At 36.1% G+C, this 23,871-nt stretch overlaps 1 protein-coding gene across 1 annotated transcript; it reads right to left on the bottom strand.

Annotated features, from left to right (window-relative positions):
* Positions 1 to 3,105: 3,105 nt before the first annotated feature.
* Positions 3,106 to 3,967, bottom strand: LOC120637114 (transcription factor sox-2-like). Its single transcript, XM_039908768.1, has one exon. It carries the CDS (start codon positions 3,774 to 3,776, stop codon positions 3,126 to 3,128), a length of 651 nt encoding a protein of 216 aa, XP_039764702.1. The 5' UTR covers positions 3,777 to 3,967; the 3' UTR covers positions 3,106 to 3,125.
* Positions 3,968 to 23,871: the final 19,904 nt, after the last annotated feature.

The following is a 23,871-nucleotide window of genomic DNA, read 5'->3' as shown; positions in this document are numbered from 1 at the left end:
ATGTAGCTCTGTTATTCATTTATGGTGTAAATATCGCAAGCATATTTGTGAGTTTGATACGTTGCATCTTACGGGCTTTAATTAATATAAAGTGGGCTAATGTCAGTGGCACACGTGCTGAAGTTTCATAACGTAAGGACAGCTAAATCTTCTATTCAGGAAGATGTTCCGAAAACACAACTCAAGTTGGGCAAAACTTAGCTCAGAGAAGAACAGAATGGACACACTTTGTGCAACGCTGCACAGATTAAATTACAATCAGAGGAGTAGTGAACTCCATTTTTAATGCGACCATCTTAAAACAAAACTACATTGATGGTACCTTAACTTGTCCTCATTGGACAAGTTAAGGTACCTTGGCCTTTCAGTGGATAGGATACATCAGTCATATTAGGGCAAACGTGCGAAGCCCTTTAACAATGAAAAAAAAAAAAAAAATATTTATTTGTTGTCTCAAGTTCATTACAAAACAATAGGCTAAGAACATTTAAGTTTGAAACAACCGGTATTGAGAGGTTTCGCTCTTTCCAAACAAAAACTTTGTTTCGTAACATGACGTAGCTAACCAATTTATTACATTTTTTTTTTTTTTTTTGCAGAATATCCTAACTCAATCATGCAAGCATGCAGGTATGTGAGTGGGTGAATGTACGTGTTTGTGTGTGTGTGTGTTTGTGTTTTTTTGTGTGTGTGTGTGTGTTTGTAAACCATGTAGCAGGTATGCAGTTACCGTAGCCATAAAAGCAGGGAAGTAGGGACGTAGGGAATATTGTTTGTTTGAAAAACTTAATTGCACACACATTTAATAATACAGAAAATAAACTAAATAACAGTAAAAAAACTTGAAATAAACAATTTGCATGCAGAGGCGGTCTTACCGCTAAAGCGATCTCTCCGAGACAACATTTGACGATAGGATATCCGACACAAAGGTATGGTGCGGAAATTAACTACACATAAACTACACACATACTTACTATTAGATAATACTAAAATATACTAAGTACATGGGATAAATTCTAGAACTTCATAAATCATTTCTTCATACTAAATTTGACATAGATAAATAATGTTCTCTCAAACGATTTGATTTTGAGTGATTTTGAGTGACGTATATTAGTAGGTATATTGTGTTATTATTTATGGTGTAAATAAACATATTGCTCGATTTATGACTGCCTGGTGGATCTAGTGGTTAGCATGAACGGCTCGTTCAAATCCTTTGTCGGTACTAACTAAAACTGTTTGCCTGAGAGTTCTCCATAAAGTTTAAACAATATATAAAAACACATTTAATCAATCGTGGGTAATACACGATTGATGAATTCCTTAACGACAAGGCTGCTTGAAAGCAAGTCATTCCGCTCTCCACTCTCACAAAACAGAAAATTTCTAAAGATTGTTAAAATATAAAATTATGTTGGAAAAGAGAAATCTGCTAAATTTCTTGCCGGTTCTTCTCGGTGGAATCTGCCTTCCAAACCCGTGGTAAACAAACAGACGTTTCAAATATAAACGAGGCCTAGTCGAAATAAATGAATGTTGAATTTTTCAAATTAAAATGAGCTCTGGGGTTACCAAAAGCAAATTAATCCTACAAAATGAAGTATATATGTATTCTACAATAGCATTTTATGCCACATAATATTACAACATCATTATTACGTCACACATCAGCACTAAATAAGTGATAAATTCGCTTTGAATTGTGCCCATTGACCGTTTAATCAGCGTACCTACCTGTCCAGAACGACATTTTAATTGATCATAGAATAAATGCAGTATTTCACACAATTTTATCGCCTCGACGTAGCAATGGTACGAAAACGATAAATAAGTATCTTGTAGAGAAACATAACTAGATTTTGATGAACAAAAACTTATAAAAGTGGTAAACTTTTCTGACAACAAACGTAAATAAGATAACATAAAATATAAAAGCAACAGGTTAACTGAATATTATTATCATCGCAACTGTTCTGGAACTATAATACTAATGTTTTACATCATCTCAATATCATTTTAACATCATGTCTTGTATAAAGTTTAAAATGTCATCTTTCATTAATTTGTGTTATCGGCATATCGACCCATTACAGGGCACGGGTCTCCTCCCTAGCTCCTACCCACTGCGCTATCATCGCTTCATTTGTGTTATAGTTATCCATTAATAATGTAGTTTCATCTAGTTAGTATAAGTGGCCCTGGCCGTACTAACAAGGTATATAAATAAATAAATAAATAATATCACAGAATTTGGGTGGGATAGATATTTTTTCTTAGCTTATTGTGGAATCTATATTTAGTAAGTATTTCGGTGTACCTGCTCGTATTCAGTGCATTAGCCATAAAAAATAATACACTAGTTATACACTGGTGCCAAATCTATAAGTAGGTAGGTACTTACACAAATCTCTAAACTAAATTGACAGCTCTAAGTGTTGTACTATCTTTTTCACATTGTTTGCCAATGAAAAGGACAGACCTTTTTAGTCATTTTTAGACTTGCCGCTTTAGTTTAGTTAAGAGATTTATGTAAATATAATTAGCACTACTATTATATCGTATAGTAAAAGATAAATCATCAATATCATCGCGGTATCCACCAATAGACCGTGGTATCAACCATCAGGTATTCTGTAGCTCCAAATTCCACGGTTTTTGCCGCTTGCAATCTGCTCTCTGCGACGCTCTTAGTGGCAGTCACCTAGATCGATTCCATCACATTCGGATCCCAACGTCCAAAAGTTCTCTGAGCTATGTGTTCTCCATTACAACTTCAATAGATGATCTGTAGAAAGAAACAGATTTACCGACGTAGCTCAAAGAGTCGCGAAACTGAAGTGGCAAATACCAAAAAAGATTTGGGTGCATAAAGTATGCTTATTTATGCTCTCAATGTTCCACAAAACACTTATAAACTAGATGTTCATTCAATCATTTCAAACGAAGTACCTACCTACGTTTTTACTCAGAAGTTACAGCACGTAGGTGATTCCACAACAACTTTACGGCAAATTAAACAAACATGTGAATAACTTTTTTTATTAATAGACACATTAGTAATACAACTCTAATTTTGGCATCTACAATAACGGTAAAAAAATATGGTAATGAATAGTATTTTACTGAACACTAAAGGGGTAATGGTACGATATCCTCGCGACATCCTCTGGGACGTAGTGCAAATTCGGGTAGGCTTTAACCATCATCTGTTGGTTCACAACTGCGAAAGGCCTCGGCGAAATACTCTCTATAGATGGCAAAGGCCTCAAGTCTAAGCTTGGCAAGGTCTCCTCCTTAGGCCTCATCGGTGACATGAAGGACGACGGGCTTATTGGAACGGTATATACAACATTGTTATAAACATACTGCTCCGAATAGTTTGGTGGTAACTGGTAGTTTGCTTCTCTCGGCTCGATTTCCACGAACGTTTCTCTAGTAGAATAAAGTGCTGGATTCCCATAAACTGGAGTATCGAGTCTATTCTTCCGACGCGGACGGTATTTGTAATCTGGGTAGTCGTTCATGTGTTTTAACCTCAACCTTTTTGCTTCATCTATGAACGGTCTCTTTTCTGTTTCATCCAAACTCTTCCACTCCAAACCAAGCCGTTTTGATATCTCTGAATTGTGCAGTTTCGGATTCATCATTGATATTTTCTTTCTTTGTAGCCTCGACCATACCATGAAAGCGTTCATTGGCCTTTTGATATGGTACGGATTTGAATTCCTCGATAGTTTGGACAGTGGTTTTGTTTCCATTGGATACGCCATCAAATAAGTTTTTCATCAAATCTTAATAGATATTAATAGCCATAATGATAAGATACTATTTAAATTTAAAAGAACTTTAGTACAGTGTTGAAGAACGCGCCACGTTAGCAACAAAAGGATAGGTTAGTGTAACAAATGGATCGATTTGTTCATGACAATTGGCACCGCGTAAAAGCTATCAAGTCAGAGAGCAGGACGACACTGATGACCGGTCCCGGAGCAGACTAAACCTGAACGCTGTCATTAGACCAACAATGCCCGCCGCACAATGGCAATGACAATTTTCCATGTATTATTTGCCCGTTGAATAAAGAGCGGCGACAAAGCATTGATTGGTCACAAATTGTCAAATGATACTGCCGTATGTTTTGTCCGAGGCGCGCCCGCGAGTGATATATTAAGAGCGTGACATGACCGGTTTTGATTTTAGAACGTTGCAAACTAAAACGCGACCTAAAACGCCATGTGGCCGCTCACACATTCACCCATTCCCACTTCCATTAGCATATTTAGTAACCAAAATAAAATTAAACATAACCAAATAAAAACAGAATTTTTGTTACTAGGTATTATTTTTATGAAGCGGTAAGCGGCCCAGATGACAGGACTTCGACTTCACTTTCGGGGGCCGAGTTCGAATACCAGCACGCAATTCTTACTTTTCTAAGTTATGTGCGTTTTAAGCGATTAAAATATCACTAGCTTCAACGGTGAAGGAGAACATGTGAGGAAACCTGCATGCCTGAGAGCTCTCTATAATGTTCTCAAAAGGTGTGTGGAGTCCACCAATCCGCACTGAGCCAGCATGGTGGACCACGGCCTTAACCCGTTTTCATTGTGGGAGGAGACCCGTGCCTGGTAATCGGGTGATGGTGATTATTATTAAATAAATTACTAAGAGAATTTTAGGTACGTATTGTTTTGGAAGTAACATTGTCATTTGTTCCTGTCGAGAAAATTTTATTCAAACTTCTACAGCCAATTAGTCAGAAATATGATCAAGAATCATATTTTTTCGTTATGAGGAACATGATAGATTTAATTAAAGTACTGAAATTATTCGAATCCTATTTTGGTAACTGTTCATGCCCTTATCCCTTATTTTATTTACGAATAAGGTAATTTTGGACTTACCAATGCATAAGTTTAAAGAATGTGTTAAAACACATTTATTATTAAACATTTATTACAGCGAGGTTATTATACAATTGATGAATTTCTTAATGACAAGGTTGCTTGGAAGCATCCGGCTCCGCTTTCATCTCTCACAAGATATAAAAATGAATTTTGAAATGTAAAATGTAAATTGTTAATGTTGGAAAAGAGCAACTGCTGATTTTCTTGCCGGCTTCTTCTCGGTAGAATCTGCCTTCCGAACCGGTGGTAGAGTCACTACACGCAGACAGACTTGACGTTTCAAAAGTGCTTATATTAGGCCTACTTGAAATAAATGAATTTTGAATTTTGAATTTGAATACACAGCTTCTTAAACCAGCTGTTGTGCTCGCGGAGGAAGAGCGAATTGCTCTTTTCTTTGCAACTTTAATTTAGAACATGGAAGTAATTTGTATTAAAATCTATTGATGTTTGTAAAGTACGTAATAGTTTGTTTATCTCTGATTAATGATGGGCTTCCGTTGCGCTACAACTAAATAGCTCTCTACTTATGATGCGGCAACTTAACATATATCTTATCATATTATGACTCTTATACGCCGATTTCAGCGTAGTTAACTCAAAAACAACTTTAAATTATGTTACCACTATCTTCTGCCCGCGACTTCGTTCGCGTGGACTTCAGCATTGGTTCTAAAGCTTTGCTCGTTAACAATTTTTAATCCTACCACGGGAGCTATTTGAGAGATCGGTATTGAAAATACCTACATTCTAGCTGTCTGCCCAAGGCTTGGCTTAGTTATATATCAATTTTAGGGTATGCAGTGCTTTTGTGAATGTATGAAGTGCACGCCACTGGTCATATGCTATTTATCATCACGCTAAGATAATTTGTTATAGCTCTGGACGGCTTCACGACGCCGTGAGTCGGAGTTAATCGTATAAAATAATGGATCAAGTTTTTATTGAGCTTTACCAGAAGTTGCACGGGGACAAAGTCGCGTTTATCTTCTAGTATGATAATAAACTACTTACATTATCTATAATAATATATTAAATGAGAAAGTTTGGATGTATGTCTGTCACTTAATCACGCCATAACGGCTAAACTGATCTGGATGAAGTTTAGCACACAGATTACTTATAGTCTGGAATGGTATAGTAGGTACGTATGCTACTTTTTATCCCGAAAAAATATACGGTTCTCGATGAGATGGTTTGTTTCTGTTTCGCACAAAGCAAGATATCAGTATGTTTTTGTTAAAGAGATCAGCTTTTTATTCCGAAAAACGGGAAAGTACGGTTCCCGAGGGGTGTAAAATTTGGTTTTTGTTTTTCACAAAGCTAGATATCGACATATATTTTTGCAAAGTAGTAATTCGGGAACAGCAGAGTCTTAAACATAATTATAAAGTTACTAGCTGATAACTGTGTGGATTAGAGTATTATTTCCGCAGGAACTTTCTTATTTCCCGGGATAAAAGGTAGCCTATGTTCTTTTCCATGTAAAAGGCTACATGCATGGCAATTTTCATCCAAATCCGTTCCGCCATTTCGGCTTGGTTGAATAACAAAAATCCTCACTCTCACATTAATAATATACTAGCTGTGTCCGCGACTTTGTCCGCGTTTGTTTTTCGAAAGACAAGTGCCTCATAAATGTTGCAGCACTTTATGTATTTAGGATATCTAAGCCTGGTGTAAAATCGTCAAACACTTTCGTCCTCTCTCCCAAGTGAACTGAGCTTCATTTCGAGATAAAAAGCATCCTATATTACTGTGTACAAAGTTTCGTGAACATCGGTTTAGTAGTTTTTTTCGTGAAAGCGTAACAAACAAACTTACATTCACATTTATAAAATTAGTAGCGATAGGTATAGGGATAGGGATATTTGAAGGATCCACATAGACGCAGTCATAGACAATAACTTGTAGTTATATAAACTGAACCAGGCAGTTGGAAAGCTATTTACAACAGACCAAGCCTAGGTCGTAACAATCGTTGATCTATGGGCACCATGGTGGTCCGGGGCACCGGCTTCAATGGGGCATTATGACCGAAGATTAAGCCACACCTCACTATGCTAACCGGCACAATACACAATGCTAATCTACATTTAAATTGCGAAACCAGGAATAGATACTAAATGGTACCACTATTTATGTCAAATCGATGAACCTCGTAGTTTAGAAGAGAAATTGTGTCGACATAACTTTATTACGTAGAAGGGTTGCCAGACGGTCGGGAATTGGCGGGATTCTCCCGAATTTTTTGAGTCCTCCCGACTCCTGACAAAGCAAATAATCTCCCGAAAAACAAGTTCGATAATTTTAAGTTCACATTTTCGTCAAACGAGACTTGCAAACAACACACAAAAAAAATGACAAATACTTATGGCAAGAACAAAAACAGTAAACATGCTCATTCGGTTCTTATCTTATGTGTCACTATTTGTGACACATAAGATAATCCCTATCCTTATCCCTAATATGTTTTTTTTTATATCTACAGTGCAATGCAAACATATGTTTGTTTACTTAATATCTTAATATATATAAATCTCTTGTCACGATGTTTGTCCGCGATGGACTCCTAAACTACTTAACCGATTTTAAATTAAATTGGCACACCGTGAGCAGTCTGTTCCAACTTAAGAGATAGGATAGTTTAGATTTTTAATTATAGTCGCAATTTTATTTTATTGCAAATTATTTTTCTATAATTAATTGACAGTCACATGTTATATATATATAATACTACTATACTAATTTAAGGCTTAGCGATACTGAATGCTTTAAAAACAAAATCAAACGCAGACAAAGTCGCGGGCAACAGCTAGTATTATATATAATTAATATTATTAACTTATTTTTTTATTTCTCCCGACCAAAGCTATAATTCCCGAAAAATTGGTTATTGTTCCCGATAACAGGAAAAATCGATCTGGCAACCTTACACTACCTTCAGCCCGCGACTTCAGAATTAGCTCTCAAGCTTCGCTCGTTAACAATTTTTAATCTTACCACGGGAAGTATTTGAGAGATCGGTATAAAATGTCCTTTTCCATAGCGTTGGCATACAAAATTACAAAGCTGTCTGCTCGCGGCCTACTAAACTGTTTTTAATTTTCCCTTGGGAACTGCTTAAGGAATCGGGGTAAAATGTAGCCTATGTTCTTTTCTATGTCAAAGCCCACAAGCGTGTCAAATTTCATCAAAATCCGCTCAGCTGTTTTTGAGTGTCAATCACTCAACAACAATCATCTACACTTTCACACTTATAATATTAACTAGCTGATACCCGCGACTTTGCCCGCGTGGATTAAGGTTTTTTATTCCCACGGGAACTCTCTTATTTCCCAGGATAAAAGGTAGCCTATGTTCTTTTCCATGTCAATGCATGTAGCATTCCAAATTGTCATCCAAAACCGTTCAGCCGTTGAATTACAAATATCCAACATATAGCAACTTTGCAACTGGAATTTAATCTGGTCATGTCACGGTGATGTCACGATGCTGGAAACAGGCGGCCCACGACCGTGGGTTTTGAAACTCCCTACAAAAGACCTATGTCCAGTAGTGGATTTCAATCGGTTGAAATGATGATATCACGATGTTAAGCCCGAAACATATAGAAGGTACATTCAATACAACGTTGCAGCTAATGCCTAACAACTCGCATTCGAGCAGCGTGATGGGTGATGCTCTAAAACCTCCTCAAAAGTCAAAAGGCTGATGATGAAATTATTTCATCACTTGTAACAGAACTCTCAGTTACAGGTGATGCAATAATCCATGCGAAGCACTTAGAGTAATGTAACACATAAATCTTCGTTGTGGAATTCGTATGGGAATAATCTGCAAGTACTGGAACAATCTTCCATCTACTGTATTTTCTTAGAACTACGATTTGTGTTTGGGGTGGATAACACGACGCATTGGCTGCTCTAATGGAAATGTTATGACATACAGGCAAAAAACTAATCGAGTATAGGTAGTTGTAGTTAGATGCCCTAGTGGTAACCAGCAACAGGAAACCTCACTAGTTTATGTTATAACAGTGCGTCATGACACAATTATTTAATTCAATAAAATATTCCGCTTCCATTTTTCTTACAAGATATTTTTAAACCTTACTCTTAAATAATAACAATATCCTTAAAATCACGATTTTCTAGAAAAAGAAATTTCTTCGGACACTATTACGTTTAACTTAAGTTTACAGCTCCTATAATTTGCTTTATTTATAAATATTTAATTATTTATAAATATAAATTGGTTATTTTTTATTAATAAATAACTTTTTTTTCATAGATACAAGCGCCATCTTCCTAGTAAACCATACAGCCCCATGCATAGATAAGTATAGCGCCATCTATGAAACAATCTAATAACTGCTTCGCCACAGATTACTTTTCAAACCTGAGACTCTAGAATTGTTGTTTCGTAGCTTCAACAGCGCCATCTGTTGAGAGTTATAATAAAGATATCGTAGCATTTGTATATGGTAGATGGCAGTAGCCGTATTTAGAACCGAGAAGTTCCTGCCAGTCTATCAGTTTCCATATAATTGAAATCTAGGAACAATTTTAGGAACTGAGCGTTGCCGATTCCACACTGCACAAAAATAATGCACTAATAGATCGATACGACTCTCCAATTTACAAGTTGTATATTAAACTTCACTTAGGGCTGCCTGGCCGCAGAAATTTTAAATTGTAACTTTTTTTTATTTATATTTCATATTAATATATTTTAATGTAAGTATTTTTATTTAGTTTAGTTTTTAATTATTCTATTTATGTTATAGTGTAGTGCGTAGTGATGGATCATACATACCAAATTAATAAATAAATAAATAAATAAAATAAATAAATAAAATAATGGGAATTGTTATGTGTAATATTTTATGCATGGATATGAAATATAACACTTATCAAAGCAAATGTTCTGCAGACACTGATCATCTTATAGTTTGGTAATTTTTTGAATTATAACGTTTTGTGGCTCTGGTGCAGCAGCATTGACTCGAGTTGGTATTTGGATGGGGAAATTTAGAAGTTCGAATAGGTGGTAACCTTTTTTCGTCATTCAGATTGCACGCTAAACCGTCCGTAGTGATCATTTTTACCAAAATCTTAACTAAAAATCGGCGTTGGTCGTGAGCACGAACCCATAGATTATATAATAGTGGGTGGATGGGTTTTTGTTTTTTAAGGGCGATTTATCTTTTAAAGAGGGACGATTCCGTCATACAACATTTTGGCGTAATTTTGACCATTTAAACAACATCGGAAGCTCAAAGAACATTTTTTATTGATGATCCACTCGGATTAATTGTAGCATTATGTTATAAAGGCTACCTATAGCTTATCTCTATAAAATATCTGTCCAACACATAAAGATTTTTCATGAGATTAGTGCCAACCAAACAAACTCTCCAGCATTATAATATTAGTATAGATGAGAGATATATGCCTTCGCATACTTCATCATAGATATGTGACGAAAGATAGCCCGTGGTATCTTTGCCCTTCTCCAGAAAGAACCGGGAAATTTCAATTTCCTTTCTTTCCTGAAGATTAGTCCAATAGTTTATAAGTACGGTAACGGTAGATGGCTACACGGTACGTTAGATGGAAGTATCAAGGAATCCCAAGGAAGTTTATCCCGTACCTATGCTGGTGTCCTAATGTTATAATTTATATCTCTAACCAGGTTGCTTCTTTAATTAGTTTTTAAAGGACAATGTGAGATGGTGATAACAAATAACAACCGGCTAAGTTTGTTGTGGGCTTCTTCTTAGACCAGGGCGCGATTGGAACCCTTTAGTTTTAAGTTGACGAATTTATTTATCGCCATCAACTTACTCCTATGTCATATTTTACATGTAATGTACGCATCAAAAGTGCCATCTATGTGCCTATTTGAATAAAGAAATGTTTGACTTTGACTTTGACTTTGACTATCTATTTATAAATATAATAAAATCATCCCTCCTTTTTCCTTCTTCAACTGAACCGGTGTCCGCATTTAAAAATTTTCGTCTGTTGTACATCCCTGACTTATTAGCCCATTTATTTTCAATAACTCACCTAAATACGAATTTCGGTGCCTCGAACTACAAAAACAAAGGTCTTTAATATAAAATTTCAACCCCTGTTTGACGCCTTTATTATTGTATGTGCTTTAAAAGAAACCTATTTACCAATTTTTTTTTATTTTTTTTTATAAATAAATATACTTCGACAATACACACATCGCCATCTAGCCTCAAAGTAAGCGTAGCTTGTATCATGGGACGGCCGATTGGCGCAGTGGGTAGCGACTGCTGCTTTCTGAGTCTGAGACCGTGGGTTCGATTCCCACAACTGGACAATATTTGTGTGATGAACATGAATGTTTTTCAGTGTCTGGGTGTTTATCTATATATTATCAGTATTTATATAGTATTCATAAAATATATGCATCAGTTATCTTAGTACCCATAACACAAGATACGCTTACTTTGGGACTAGATGGCAATGTGTTTATTGTCGTAGTATTTTTATTTATTTATTATTTATTAAAGCATCCAACTAGCGTTCCAAAAATGAATGTACAACATTTCGCATAGCGCACAACAACTCCGGCGTCTTTTTAACTCACCGGCGACATGAAGGGGGTATTTAAGCTGCCATATTTATGAAAATAAGATTCTATAAAGCTATAATGTGGAATACAAAAAGCACCCGCCCCCGACTGTCGTCGGAAGGGAAGGAGTCTTGTTTATACCGTGCGACACGACTTTGTTGAAATAATATTATCATATTAAACTTTAGAGTCGATTGCAAATATTGTAATCATCAAGTGGTATTTATGGTCTTCGTGTGGTAACGACGATCAGAATACGAAGAGCGGGTAGCAGTGTCCTCTATGCTACTACCACTATATTATGCAATCACCAACCCGTCTGTCAATGACTAAAAATAGACCATTCTTTTTTCTATCTTGTGAGAGGTGAAAAAACCTAGTCATTAATTAAGAATTCAGGTATTAATTACGAAAATAATTTTCTATAACATTTTTAAGTCAGTGACAAGAAAAATGTAGAGTTACTATGCTCAGATTATTTGTATTCCTTTTTTTTATTTAGTAGCAATGAAAGTACCAGTAATTTTCTAAACAATTTTTTTTTCAAATCGGTTTATAAATGATAAACGATGAAATACTAAATAAAATATACAACCGAATTGAGAAGCTTCTTTTTTAACCGATTTCAAAAAGAAGCAGGTTCTTAATTTGTTGGGTTTTTTTTTATGTATGTTACCCGATTACCTGAAGACGTCTTAACCTATTTGAAAAATTCTTTTTTTGTTTCAAAGTACATACTTTCCAGGTCCCATTTAAATTTTATCGAAATCGGTCGAGGGGTTTTGCCGGTGTAATTACAGGTACAAGAGGCCACCTACGCCTAATAGAGACAAGGCGGCTTGGGGACATGTTCTTTGCATGCCGCAAGACATGTGTCGCTTTGTTTATAAGCGATGGCCACCATCAAAGCGCGAAAAAAAAAATTTTTTTTGACAAAAAAGAACCGACTTTGTTATACAACTAAAAAGCAAGAAGTAAATATTTTCTACAATATTTTTAAGTCTGTTCCAAGTAAAGTTAGAAATTTGCTAGTATTTTTGTAAGTCTGTTACTAAACATCTATATCTTTCATGACTCACCCACCTCAAGCTTTTAGGAAAAAAACTCACCGAACACTTATTGGTGAATTAAATTTTTTGTCAAATGATGTTTACACGACGCTTTGTCAATGCTATGTGCACTTGTAATTGACGTGCATATCAGTCCACGTTTTTGTGTGTGTGCTTTGTTTAAAAACGTGTAATATGCATGTTGTTAGTGCTCTTAATAAATTAATAGTTTGTTTTTGCTGCCCAACTGATTAGCAAAGGTCAGCCTGGTTCGTGAAAAGAGGCCAACAGCGCCCAGAATTGGGAGTTTAGCGCCCCATTTTGGGACGCGCAGTTAGATAATCCCTTGTGAAAATATTAAGACCTTTTTTCACTTTGTACTTACCGGTATTTAACCGGTTTGTTATTCGTATTCGTATTCATGCTATGCTGTGCATATCTCTACTGATTATAAGTGAGGGCGATGTCTAAAAAAAACCTCACTAGCGTAAAATCTGAATAACCTATAGATTTTTTTTTTAAATTGTTGTATATTTTCATAGACATACAATAACAATTTTTGCGATAAGAAGCAGTTTTTGAAACGGGAAGTAAGAGTTTGTTTAGATGTCTGTTAGGATACCTGGTATTGAAATTAACCACCTGGTTTTTCTTTGTAAAAATATCTGTCATATTTTTTTTACGTCGCGAGATAGATACTTTGCGATTTACGTTGCGAGATAGATACTCATATATTAATGACCTCTTTTATTTTCTTAGCGTCATTAAAAGGTCGTGCGCTGTAAAGGGGCCATAAGCTGTAACTTATTGTTATTGCGGGTTTAAGCCTCAGTTTTATGTTTTCAAACGGGCCGCCGTGAGGTTGTGCATCTATTTACGCTTACTGTGATTTATTGCGGCGATACCTAGCTGCCAAGGAATCGACTTATGTGTCTATGTCTCACCTTTATGGAAATTCGAAATTCGAAATTCATGTATAATGCGTCGTTGTGGCCAATGGGGTAGCCTTGTTCCAGTATCATGTCAGTAGGTACCTGGCGGAATACTGCAAGTCTATTTTTCAGTAGGGACCCAAATATATAACACAACGTTATAACGTTATCAGTCTATTAACTAGCCACGTCGGAGCACAGACCTTTTTTTTCTAGTACAAGTTAGTTAGTACAAGTGCAATCTCACCTGGTGGTAAGTGATGATGCGGTCTAATAAAGTAATAATAATAATAATAATAAATATACTACGACAATACACACATCGCCATCTAGCCCCAAAGTAAGCGTAGCTTGTGTTATGGGTACTAAGATGACTGATGAATATTTTTTGTAATTTTATTTTTATTTTTTATTAATAAACAAAGCAAACGAGCAAGTGGGTCACCTGATGGTAAGTGATCAACGCCGCCCATAAACATCTGCAGCACCAAAGGAGCCACCGATGCGTTGCCGGCTTTATAAATAATATACATAAATACTTAGAATATGCATTTAAACACCCAGACATTGAAAAACATTCATGCTCATCACACGAACATTTTTCCAGTTGTGGGAATCGAACCCACGGCCTTGGACTCTGAGAGCAGGATCGCTGTAAACTGCTCCAATCGGCCGTCAAATATGGTAGCGTGCTAGCCTGTTAGGGAGTATGGTAGTCATAACCCTAATCGGTTTCTACGCGACATCAAAGTCAAAGTCAAAGTCAAATATATCTGTATTCAAATAGGCACATAGATGGCACTTTTGATGCGTTATTATATACAAAATGTGTACATAGCAGTGAGTAGTGATGGCGATAACTACAATCGTAAACTTAAAACTAAAGCTACGAGGGTTCCAATCGCGCCCTGGTCTAAGAAGAAGCCCACAACAAACTTAGCCGGGTGTTCTTTTTGTTATCACCATCTCACATTGTCATTAGAAAATATTTAAGAAGCAACCTGGTTTGAGCAATTGTTTACACCCAAGCTTTTTTATCGTTTACGTAATCCTTTATACTATAATAGGACTTTTCTATAAGCTTTCGCTTAATACAAACTTTGAACTTCTTTAGTGACATCCCCAAGATATCAACCGGTAATTTATTGTAAAATTGTATACAATTTCCTTTAAATGAATTGCTTATTTTGTGTAGTCTAGTGTACTGCACTGCAAGTTTATTTTTGCTTCTAACGTTCAAATTATTGCAGTCACATTTTCTTTTAAATTTTGATATATTTTTGTGAACATACATTAAATTTTCAAATATGTATTGGCTATAGAGTGTCATTATTTTAACATCTTTAAATTTATCTTTCAATGACTCTCTCGGACCCATTTTATAGATCGCACGAACAGCCTTCTTCTGCAGCACGAAAATAGTGCCAATATCAGCAGCATTACCCCATAGTAATATTCCATATGACATAATGCTGTGAAAGTAACTAAAATAGACTAGCCTAGCAGTTTCTATGTCTGTCAGGTGGCGTATCTTCTTTACTGCATAGGCAGCAGAACTAAGCCTGTTCGATAAATTATTTACATGAGGGCCCCATTGAAGTTTAGCATCTAACGTTATTCCTAGAAATACTGTTGTATCCACCGGATTCAATTCCTCATTATTAAGTAGTATAGTGGTTTTTACATGTTTAACATTTGGTAATGTGAATTTTATGCACTTAGTTTTATTTTCATTTAAAACTAAATTATTAGCTTCAAACCATTGTACTACTTTAGCGAGATAGTTGTTTACATCGTCTAAAGCTAATTCACGTCTCTTAATTTTGAACATAAGTGATGTATCATCAGCAAACAATACTATCCCGTGATTGTCCTTAACAAGGTAAGGCAGGTCATTAATGTAAATAAGGAATAGAAAAGGTCCTAATATAGAACCCTGTGGAACACCAATTTTCACAAATGACCCATTAGACCGCTTTCCATTAACGTCTACCATTTGCACCCTATCACGCAAGTAGTAACTAATCAAGTCGAGAGCTACACCCTGAATTCCATAGTGGTGTAGTTTTCTGACTAACGTTTCATGTACAACACAATCAAACGCCTTAGACAAATCACAGAACACACCAAGTGCATCATGTGACTCCTCCCAAGCTTCAAATATATTATGTATTAGCTCAACACCAGCGTCGATAGTTGAGCGACCCCGTGTAAAACCAAATTGTTTAACGTGGAGTAAATCATACTTATGAAAATAGGCAAGTAACTGATTTAAAATAAGTTTTTCAAAAACTTTACTGAAAGTGGGCAGTACTGATATTGGTCTGAAGTTAGTGGGGTCAGAAGTACTACCCGATTTAAACAAAGGAACTATTTTACTATGTTTCATTAAGTCAGGAAACACACCACAATCTATACAGTTATTAAATATTAATGCTAAATCGGGTGCAACGATATCAATTAGTGATTTGAGAACTTCAACGGAAATGCCCCACAAGTCACTTGTTTTTTTATTATTTAATAATTTAAACGCTTTAATAACGTCAGAGCCACTAACATGGCTGAATTTAAAAGCGTTTTTACACTCAGGCACGTTATTCTTCAATAGAGAGAGAGCAATATCTGGTGAAGAGTTCAATGATTTAGTGGTGGAGATAGGAATGTTAGTAAAAAAGATTTCAAAAGCAGTAGCCACCTCGAAATCAGATGTTAAGTCTTTATTATCTACATTAAGTTTAAAGTTATTATGCCGCGGTGGTACTCTTCCCGTCTCCTCATTAATTATTTTCCAAGTAGTTTTGATTACGTTATTGCTATTTTTTATTTTATTCTGTATGTATCGGGACTTTTCCAAGAAGCAATCGCGTTTAAAACTACTGGAACATAATTTAACACAATCTCTAAACTCAGCATCAGTATTGTATTGACGTTCTGCATAAAGTTCGTACATTTTTTGCCTACTCTTATGCAGTTCAATTGATGCCCACTCACTAAAAACTAAAGCATCAGTCACCACAACCGACTTACTAGTGAATATAGAATTAAATAGTCGTTGAAACGTGTTGAAAAAACAGCTGTACATCTCATTCGGACTTGTCCCCGATTGTAAGAACGGGAGGTCTTTGACGAGGCTAGTTCTCATTTTCTCTATGCGGTTTGATGTCACTGGTACAAAAGTAATTTTATGTTTGGAGACATTTTTCTTCACATTTTCAAATTGAATTAATTGACCACAATGATCAGAATCTAATTTATTAATTATGTGTTTACTTATTGGGATTATATTCGTAAAAATGTTATCCAAACATGTGGCGCTAGTGGCAGTAATTCTTGTTGGTTCCATGAACATATTTGTAAGATTGTATGTTTTAAATAAATTTAATAAATTAACACTTAAATAATTACGTTCTAAGATGTTTACATTAAAGTCCCCGCAAACTATTAACTTTTTATTTGACTTTGATATTTTAAATAACACTTCATCCATTACCTTTTCAAAAAGTTCAAAGTTTGACAAGGGTGGTCTATATACAGTGACAATTATTAATTGCTCTAATTCGACCGAGGCTAGCTCTATTGTCCGTTCAACAGACAGGCTCACAATATCATTTCTGTTTTTAAATTTTAAATTTTTATTTAATAGTATTAAAGAGCCTCCATGAATTGCAGTAACTCTGGTGAACGAACTACCAACCTGGTGGTTACCAAAATTAAACAAGTATTCATGAGTCTTCAACCAGTGTTCAGTTATACATAAAATATTAATGTTGAAATCATTCAAAAATAATTCAATCTCTAAGTCCTTTCCTTTAATACATTGAATATTTTGGTGAACCAAGTTGATATGATTAGAATTAGATTTTTTGTATATTTTTTGGTTTACTTTTAAATTGTGCAATGCCTTAATATAATTTATATTGTATATGCCAGAGATAGTCTCAGTTGTCTGTTTATCTAAGCAAGAGGAAACCTCTGTTGTCTCCTTAACTAGTTTAAAGTAGAATGACTTGGAATTATTTCCAAGGTGTTAATGTCAGAATTATTACACTGCTCAATAAAAGCAGCTTGTTTAGCCAAGTTCTTGGCTGTAATTGTAAAAAAATATGATAGCGAAACAGCTATCTGTCGTTTAAAATAGTGTGATAGGTAATACCTATCTCGGTACAAATTATAAGAAGGACTAGCACACTTGCTAAAGTCAATAATATGAAATTTTTTATTATATGTACATAAGTTGTACAAAGTCATGTTTAAATTATATCTAATAGTATTTTCTTGGTGTGGCAAACTATCACAATAAGGAAATGTGTACAATACTATACTATTTACATTTAAAGTATTTAGAGAATCAAAAAGTTTAATTAGATCGGGTTTGTTGACATTTCCTCTATTTCCTATTAGGATAATTAAATTAGTTTTAGAATCATACAAATTCCTATTTTTACAAATAGCAGCTACAATACTTTTAAAATCTGATTTGGGTAAACAGAAGTTCAAAACTGTGTGTCCGTTTAACTGTGAGTTAAGATATAAGCCCATGTTACATCCAATTTCATCGCTGTACATAAATGTTTTTGTTGAGTTGGTACTATGAGTAACAGATGGAATAAAGGAATTATTAATATTTATATTTGGTTTTGAGTTACTTAACCTGACACACATATTCCTTACACAAGATGGTGATGATACTGGTGACACAGACTGTGGACGACTACATTTACTATGAAAACTATGGGTGCATAATGAAGTGGCTTTACCACTGTTGTGTTCAGGCTGATTTCTAAGTTCATCTGAAGTCTGCGTGTACTCAGATATCATTTTCCTTTTATATATGTCATACTTAGCTGCCAGTGTACGCAAAGAGGTCTGTAATCTGGCTATTTGTGCTTCTAAGATCTGTGTGTCAGATTCATAACTTACTCTATTATTTTCTAACTGTGAACTATACATTTTAATTTCATTTAATAACTCTAAACGTTCCTTTTTTGGTCTTAGAGACTTAGCAGATTTTTTATGAATTTTTAACAGCTTCTGGGTTTTTCTTATGTAACGGTTTAATTTTATATACTTTTTTAGCTTCCTACTGCTGCAGGTATGGACCACTGTTGTATCTGAGTTTACTATCAATAATTTGGATAAGTCAGTATTAACAGTAGACATGTCAGCAGCGGCAGTAACCAACTGCGGGGCCCTATCAACTAATTCTTCATATAGGCTTTGAGTGTGTATTGCTGTTGTGTACTGTGCAGCATCTTCCAGTATCGCACCGAAACACTAAATTCCGTTAAGTTTTATTATTTGTCAAACTGAAGGCGATGTGTAATAGTATTTATTTACTTTTATCTAAATATTTATTTTATGGTATATAGTTTATTATAGGTTTTTTTTTTATAATATTTATTATATACTAGATGTATTTGTGTATATTAGTTTATGTATTAGTATTTAGTTATTCGTATGTATTTATTTTATATTTTGTACCACCTGCAGTTGCTTCTCCTCTTTTTTTTTCCTAATTCTAAGGTGCCTGGCAGAGATCGCTACTAAGCGATAAGGCCGCCTTTGTATTCTACTTCTATTTTTATGTTTATTTTTTTCTCGTATAATTCTTAATGTGGTGTACAAATAAAGAGTAATAATAATAATAATAAATCGCTTAGCGGCACGTCTTTGGTAACCAGCCACGGCCAAAGCCCCCACTCCTGCTCTGGTCTGGAGAAATTTCAAATATTATATTGACTACCTCCTTGGCGCAACGGTGAGCGCTGCACGCTTTAAGCTGCTGCTTTAAGCACGGGAAGAGGCAATTTAGGAATTTATAATTTCTTAAGTTACGGCTTTGGCCGTAGCTAGTTACCATACCGACAAAGACGTGCTGCAAAGCTATTTAGTGTTCCGTTGTGATGTCGCGTAGAAACCGATTATGGGTTTGAATACCATACTCCCTAACAGGTTAGCCCGCTACCATCTTGGACTGCATCATCACTTACGATCAAATGAGATTGCAGTCAAAGGATTACTTTTAGTGGAATAAAGAAAATAACAATGAGACTCAGGTTATTAATATATAGTAAGAACGTAACCCCTTCGAATTTACCCGTTAACGGAATACAAAGTATACCGCAAAGTGCTACCCACGCTTAGTATATACCTACGTTATGAAGTAAACGAAGAGGTCCGCACAAAGCGAGCGCCTCTGTATTGAGCGGAGGAAATAAAAATATCGTATCAATAGCGCCATAAAGGAATCCGTGACCACCGCTACACAAGAGACGCTGCTTTAAAAGATACATCTGCAGGGTGCTAACGTATCTCGCGACAGGCGTAAATCTTGCAATCACTGCTGACAAACGTCACTTTTCGGTACAATAAATAAAAAAAAATGATTGCAAGATTTACGCCTGTCGCAAGCCTGTCGCGAGATACGTAATACTTTAGCTGGAGCAGCGCAACTACGCTACGACCGCACTTAATATATTGACTAAATCTAGGCATCGTCTAAATTGACTAAAAAATAATAATAAAATAAACTACGACAATACACACATCGCCATCGAGCCCCAAAGTATTTGTATCTTGTGTTATGAGTACTGAGATAGCTGATGAATAATTATATGAATATAATACACATATACACTTATTATATACAGATAAACACCCAGACATTGGAAAACATTCATGATCATCACACAAGCATTTTTCCAGTTGTGGGAATCGAACCGAAAAATCGTACGCAGAAAACAGCGCAGCGCACTGCACCAACCTGCTGTCAAATGTGAAAGTTGTGTGTTAAGAAACTAACGTTTCACCAACTCTAAGGTGATAACTGATGCCTGATTGATGAATGCTCAGGAATCTCCTTAGATTAGGCGTTACTAATTTAGGTATTACCTTGTTCTTCGTTAGTGAAAACGGGCATAAGTTATATATTTACTGTGCTACGGCTAAGCGGAGCGGAAAAGCGGAGGCATCAGTTTCTATAAAAGTTTGTTTTATTACAAAGAGAGGAAATAAAGCCTAGTGGTTGGGACTTCTGCTTCTCTATTGGGGGCCTTTTCTAAGTTATGTGCGTTTGAAGCTGTTAAAATATCTCTTGCTTCAACGGTGAAGGAAAATATCGTGAGGAAACTTGCATGTTTGAAAGTTTTCCATAATGTTCTCAAAGGTGTGTAAAGTCCACCAATCCGCACTAGGCCAGCGTGGGGGACTACGACCTAAGCCCTTCAGATTGTGGCAGGAGACCTGTGCCTTGATCTTTAGATTAAGAAAGAAAAGAAAGAAAGAAAAATAGTTTTTTTTACATTGCGCCACACATTACAATATTCACAACACCAAATATGTTATGTGTGGCACAACCTGGAAAAAAGGTGCCAGCTCAGCATTGTGCTGCATGCGCCAGTGGGAGCATACAGCGCTGATTTTCAGTTGGCACCTTGTACCAGGTAACACCACGGAAATACGTAGCCGTCCACTGACCACATTTTAATATTTTAGTTTAAATGCTTAGATTAACAAAAATCAATCGAAAAAAAAAATACAACTATAATAATAATAAATTAAACTAACAATTATTTATATTAAAATCATCATCATTATGATATCACCCATTAATTAGCATAGATATACTAATATCATAAAAGGATAATGATTTGATTTAATTACTTGTCACCTACAAAAACTCATGACTCCCGCGAGATTAGTAAAGATTCGGAATTAAAGCAGATGTAATTTTTTACTTTTGTTTTCGTTTCAGCAGTGAGACATGACATTGGAAGGTATAGTTACGATCTGTTTGGAAATCATATACTTCGCCACTTTGCCATCCTGGCCGATACAAATTACTACGTATTTTCCTAGCTACTATAGCGAATGGTATACATCTTTAAAGTATGTTATTTGGCACCGAATTTTTATACAGCAGAATTTTTTTGCTCATTTAAATTCAAAGGTAAACCACCTTATTTTGTTAAAAAATAATTGAGGATAAATGTGATTCTTTCATAAATACCACATCTATCCTCGGACTGCAGTTTAGACAGTCAGTCGGTGTGCGCCGCGCACAACACAAGAGCCGTTTTATTATTCCGTGCGAGGGCGACATTTCACTCTATTCTGTCCTGGCATTCGTGCTTATTTGTTTGTCACTAAATCGCGCTTTGAATATACGACCAAGTTATCGCTACGCCTTTCTTTGGGAGTTTTTGCATTTGTAATAATAGAATAAAGATGATAACAGGGCATTGCCAACTAAACAAGCACCTTTTCATTCAAATTTTTTTCAAATTCTAAATTTCTTTGTTCATGTAGGCCTATCACAGGCACTTATGAAGCGTTCATATGTTTACATATTTGTAAGGGGATGGTGATAACTTCGTCCGCCAACTTAAACCTAAAGCTACGACGGCTCCAAACGCGCCCTGGTCTAAGAAGAGCCCACAACAAACTTAGCTGGATATTTTTTTTTTATCATTATCTCACAGTAAATTAATATTAAGCTATATATAAGTTAGAGCAATTCACACCCCAGCTTTTTTATAGGTATAACCGTCAGTCCTCTGTGCAGAGCATGCATGGAAGCAGATGAAACACCGACACGTGTAATGCTCCGATGTAAAGGAGTAGCAGAGCAACGTCCGTATACCTTGGCTCCCCAGCATCACTCCCTGAAGCTCTTGGCGACCTGGGCGGCCTGCTAAGCTTCTGGAGTGAGCTCGGCTGGCTGGAGTGACCCTAGCCAGAGAGCCGTACCAGTGGGACTCCCTACAACGGAAGGTTCCGGCCGACCAAATACGGAGACAAGCCCAGGGAAAGAAGAAGAACGGAATAAAGATGTTTTTTGTTTGTACTACAAGTTAGCCCTTGACCACAATGTCGCCTGGTAGTAAGCGATGATGCAATCTAAGATGGTAGCGGGCTAACCCGTTAGAGGGTATGGTAGTCATACCCCTAATTGGTTCATACGAGACATCGCAACGGAACACCAAATCGCTTAGCGGCACGACTTTATATTTGCCAATACTTTTCTTTTTTATGTACTTTTTGTGGTGTGCAATAAAAGTATATTCATTCATTCATTCACAATCGGAAGGATGTAGTCCACCACGCTGGCCCACTGCGGATTGGAGGACTTCACAAGCCTTTAAGAACATTATGGTGAACTCTTAGGCATGCATGTTTTCTCACGATGTTTTTCCTTGACAGTTAAATCAAGTTTAGTTAAAATACACATAACTTAGAAAAGTTAGAGGTTCGCGCTGGGATTCGAACTCAGCCCCTCGAAATTAAAACCGATGTGCTAACCACTGGGCTATCACCGCTTGTTTGATATAATTAACATATAATTGTGAAGCGATGATAGCCTTGTGCTTAAGGCTTCGGGTTACCTTTCTTGGGGACCGAGTTCAATCCCCGGCTTTTTAGGGCTATGTTCATTTTAAGCAATCTAACATCACATGTTGTGAGTTCTCCATGACTAACTATTATATATTATACTTTAATATGTCTTGTATGTTTTGACGGCTGATTGGCGCAGTGGGTAGCGACCCTGCTTTCTGAGTCCAAGGCCGTGGGATCGATTCCCACAACTGGACAATATTTGTGTGATGAACATGAATGCTTTTCAGTGTCTGGGTGTTTATCTATATATTATAATTATTTATGTATATTATTCATAAAAAATATTCTACGTTATCCTAGTACCCATAATACAAGCTACGCTTACTTTGGGACTAGATAGCGATGTGTGTATTGTCGTAGTATATTTATTTATTTCATATTGAATCCATTGGTATTCTGAAGCCATGTAGCACAACGCTACGACCGTAGACTGTAGCCGATCGCTACGGTTTTATTTTTTCCTCCGATCTACTCACCACACCACTCTGGTCCTATGCAATGTTTCCGGGCTTAGTTTACGAATATTTTTATTTTTTATTTTTTGACCTAGCAGATGGCCCACCTGATGGTTAGTGGAAATAAGTTTAAGTCATTCCTTCAACATGCCGCCCTGTGTGCATCAATTTCGAGCGCAGGTTTCACATGTGCCTATACACCGGCAACCACGTCCTTCAGACCGGAACACAGCATTGCAACAATGCTGCTTAGCGGCAGAAATAAGCATGGCGTAGTTCTTCCCCGAGCGAGCTCTGTCACACGAAGCTCTACTACTTCTTAAAATAGAGTAAGCAAAGCTATTTTACGTCCTCCCCGAAGCAAGCTAAAAGACGGTCACGGATTTAAGACGGGCGGTCTTAAATCCAGCAATCATCTTAAGTCGTTGAAGAACGTTTGTACCAGCCATGGGATTTTAATCGATTCGATTTAATGTATGGATAAACTTAATAAATGTTTGGCACGTCGCGCCCC

Source organism: Pararge aegeria, chromosome 3 (assembly GCF_905163445.1).
Source record: "Pararge aegeria chromosome 3, ilParAegt1.1, whole genome shotgun sequence".
NCBI lineage: Eukaryota > Metazoa > Arthropoda > Insecta > Lepidoptera > Nymphalidae > Pararge > Pararge aegeria.
Note: the sequence above shows the minus strand (reverse complement) of the source record. Positions and strands in the feature narration are given on the sequence as shown.

What these genes read in the sequence shown, in the direction of transcription:
- LOC120637114 (XM_039908768.1), bottom strand. Translation starts at nt 3,776, where the DNA reads ATGGCGTATCCAATGGAAACAAAACCACTGTCCAAACTATCGAGGAAT.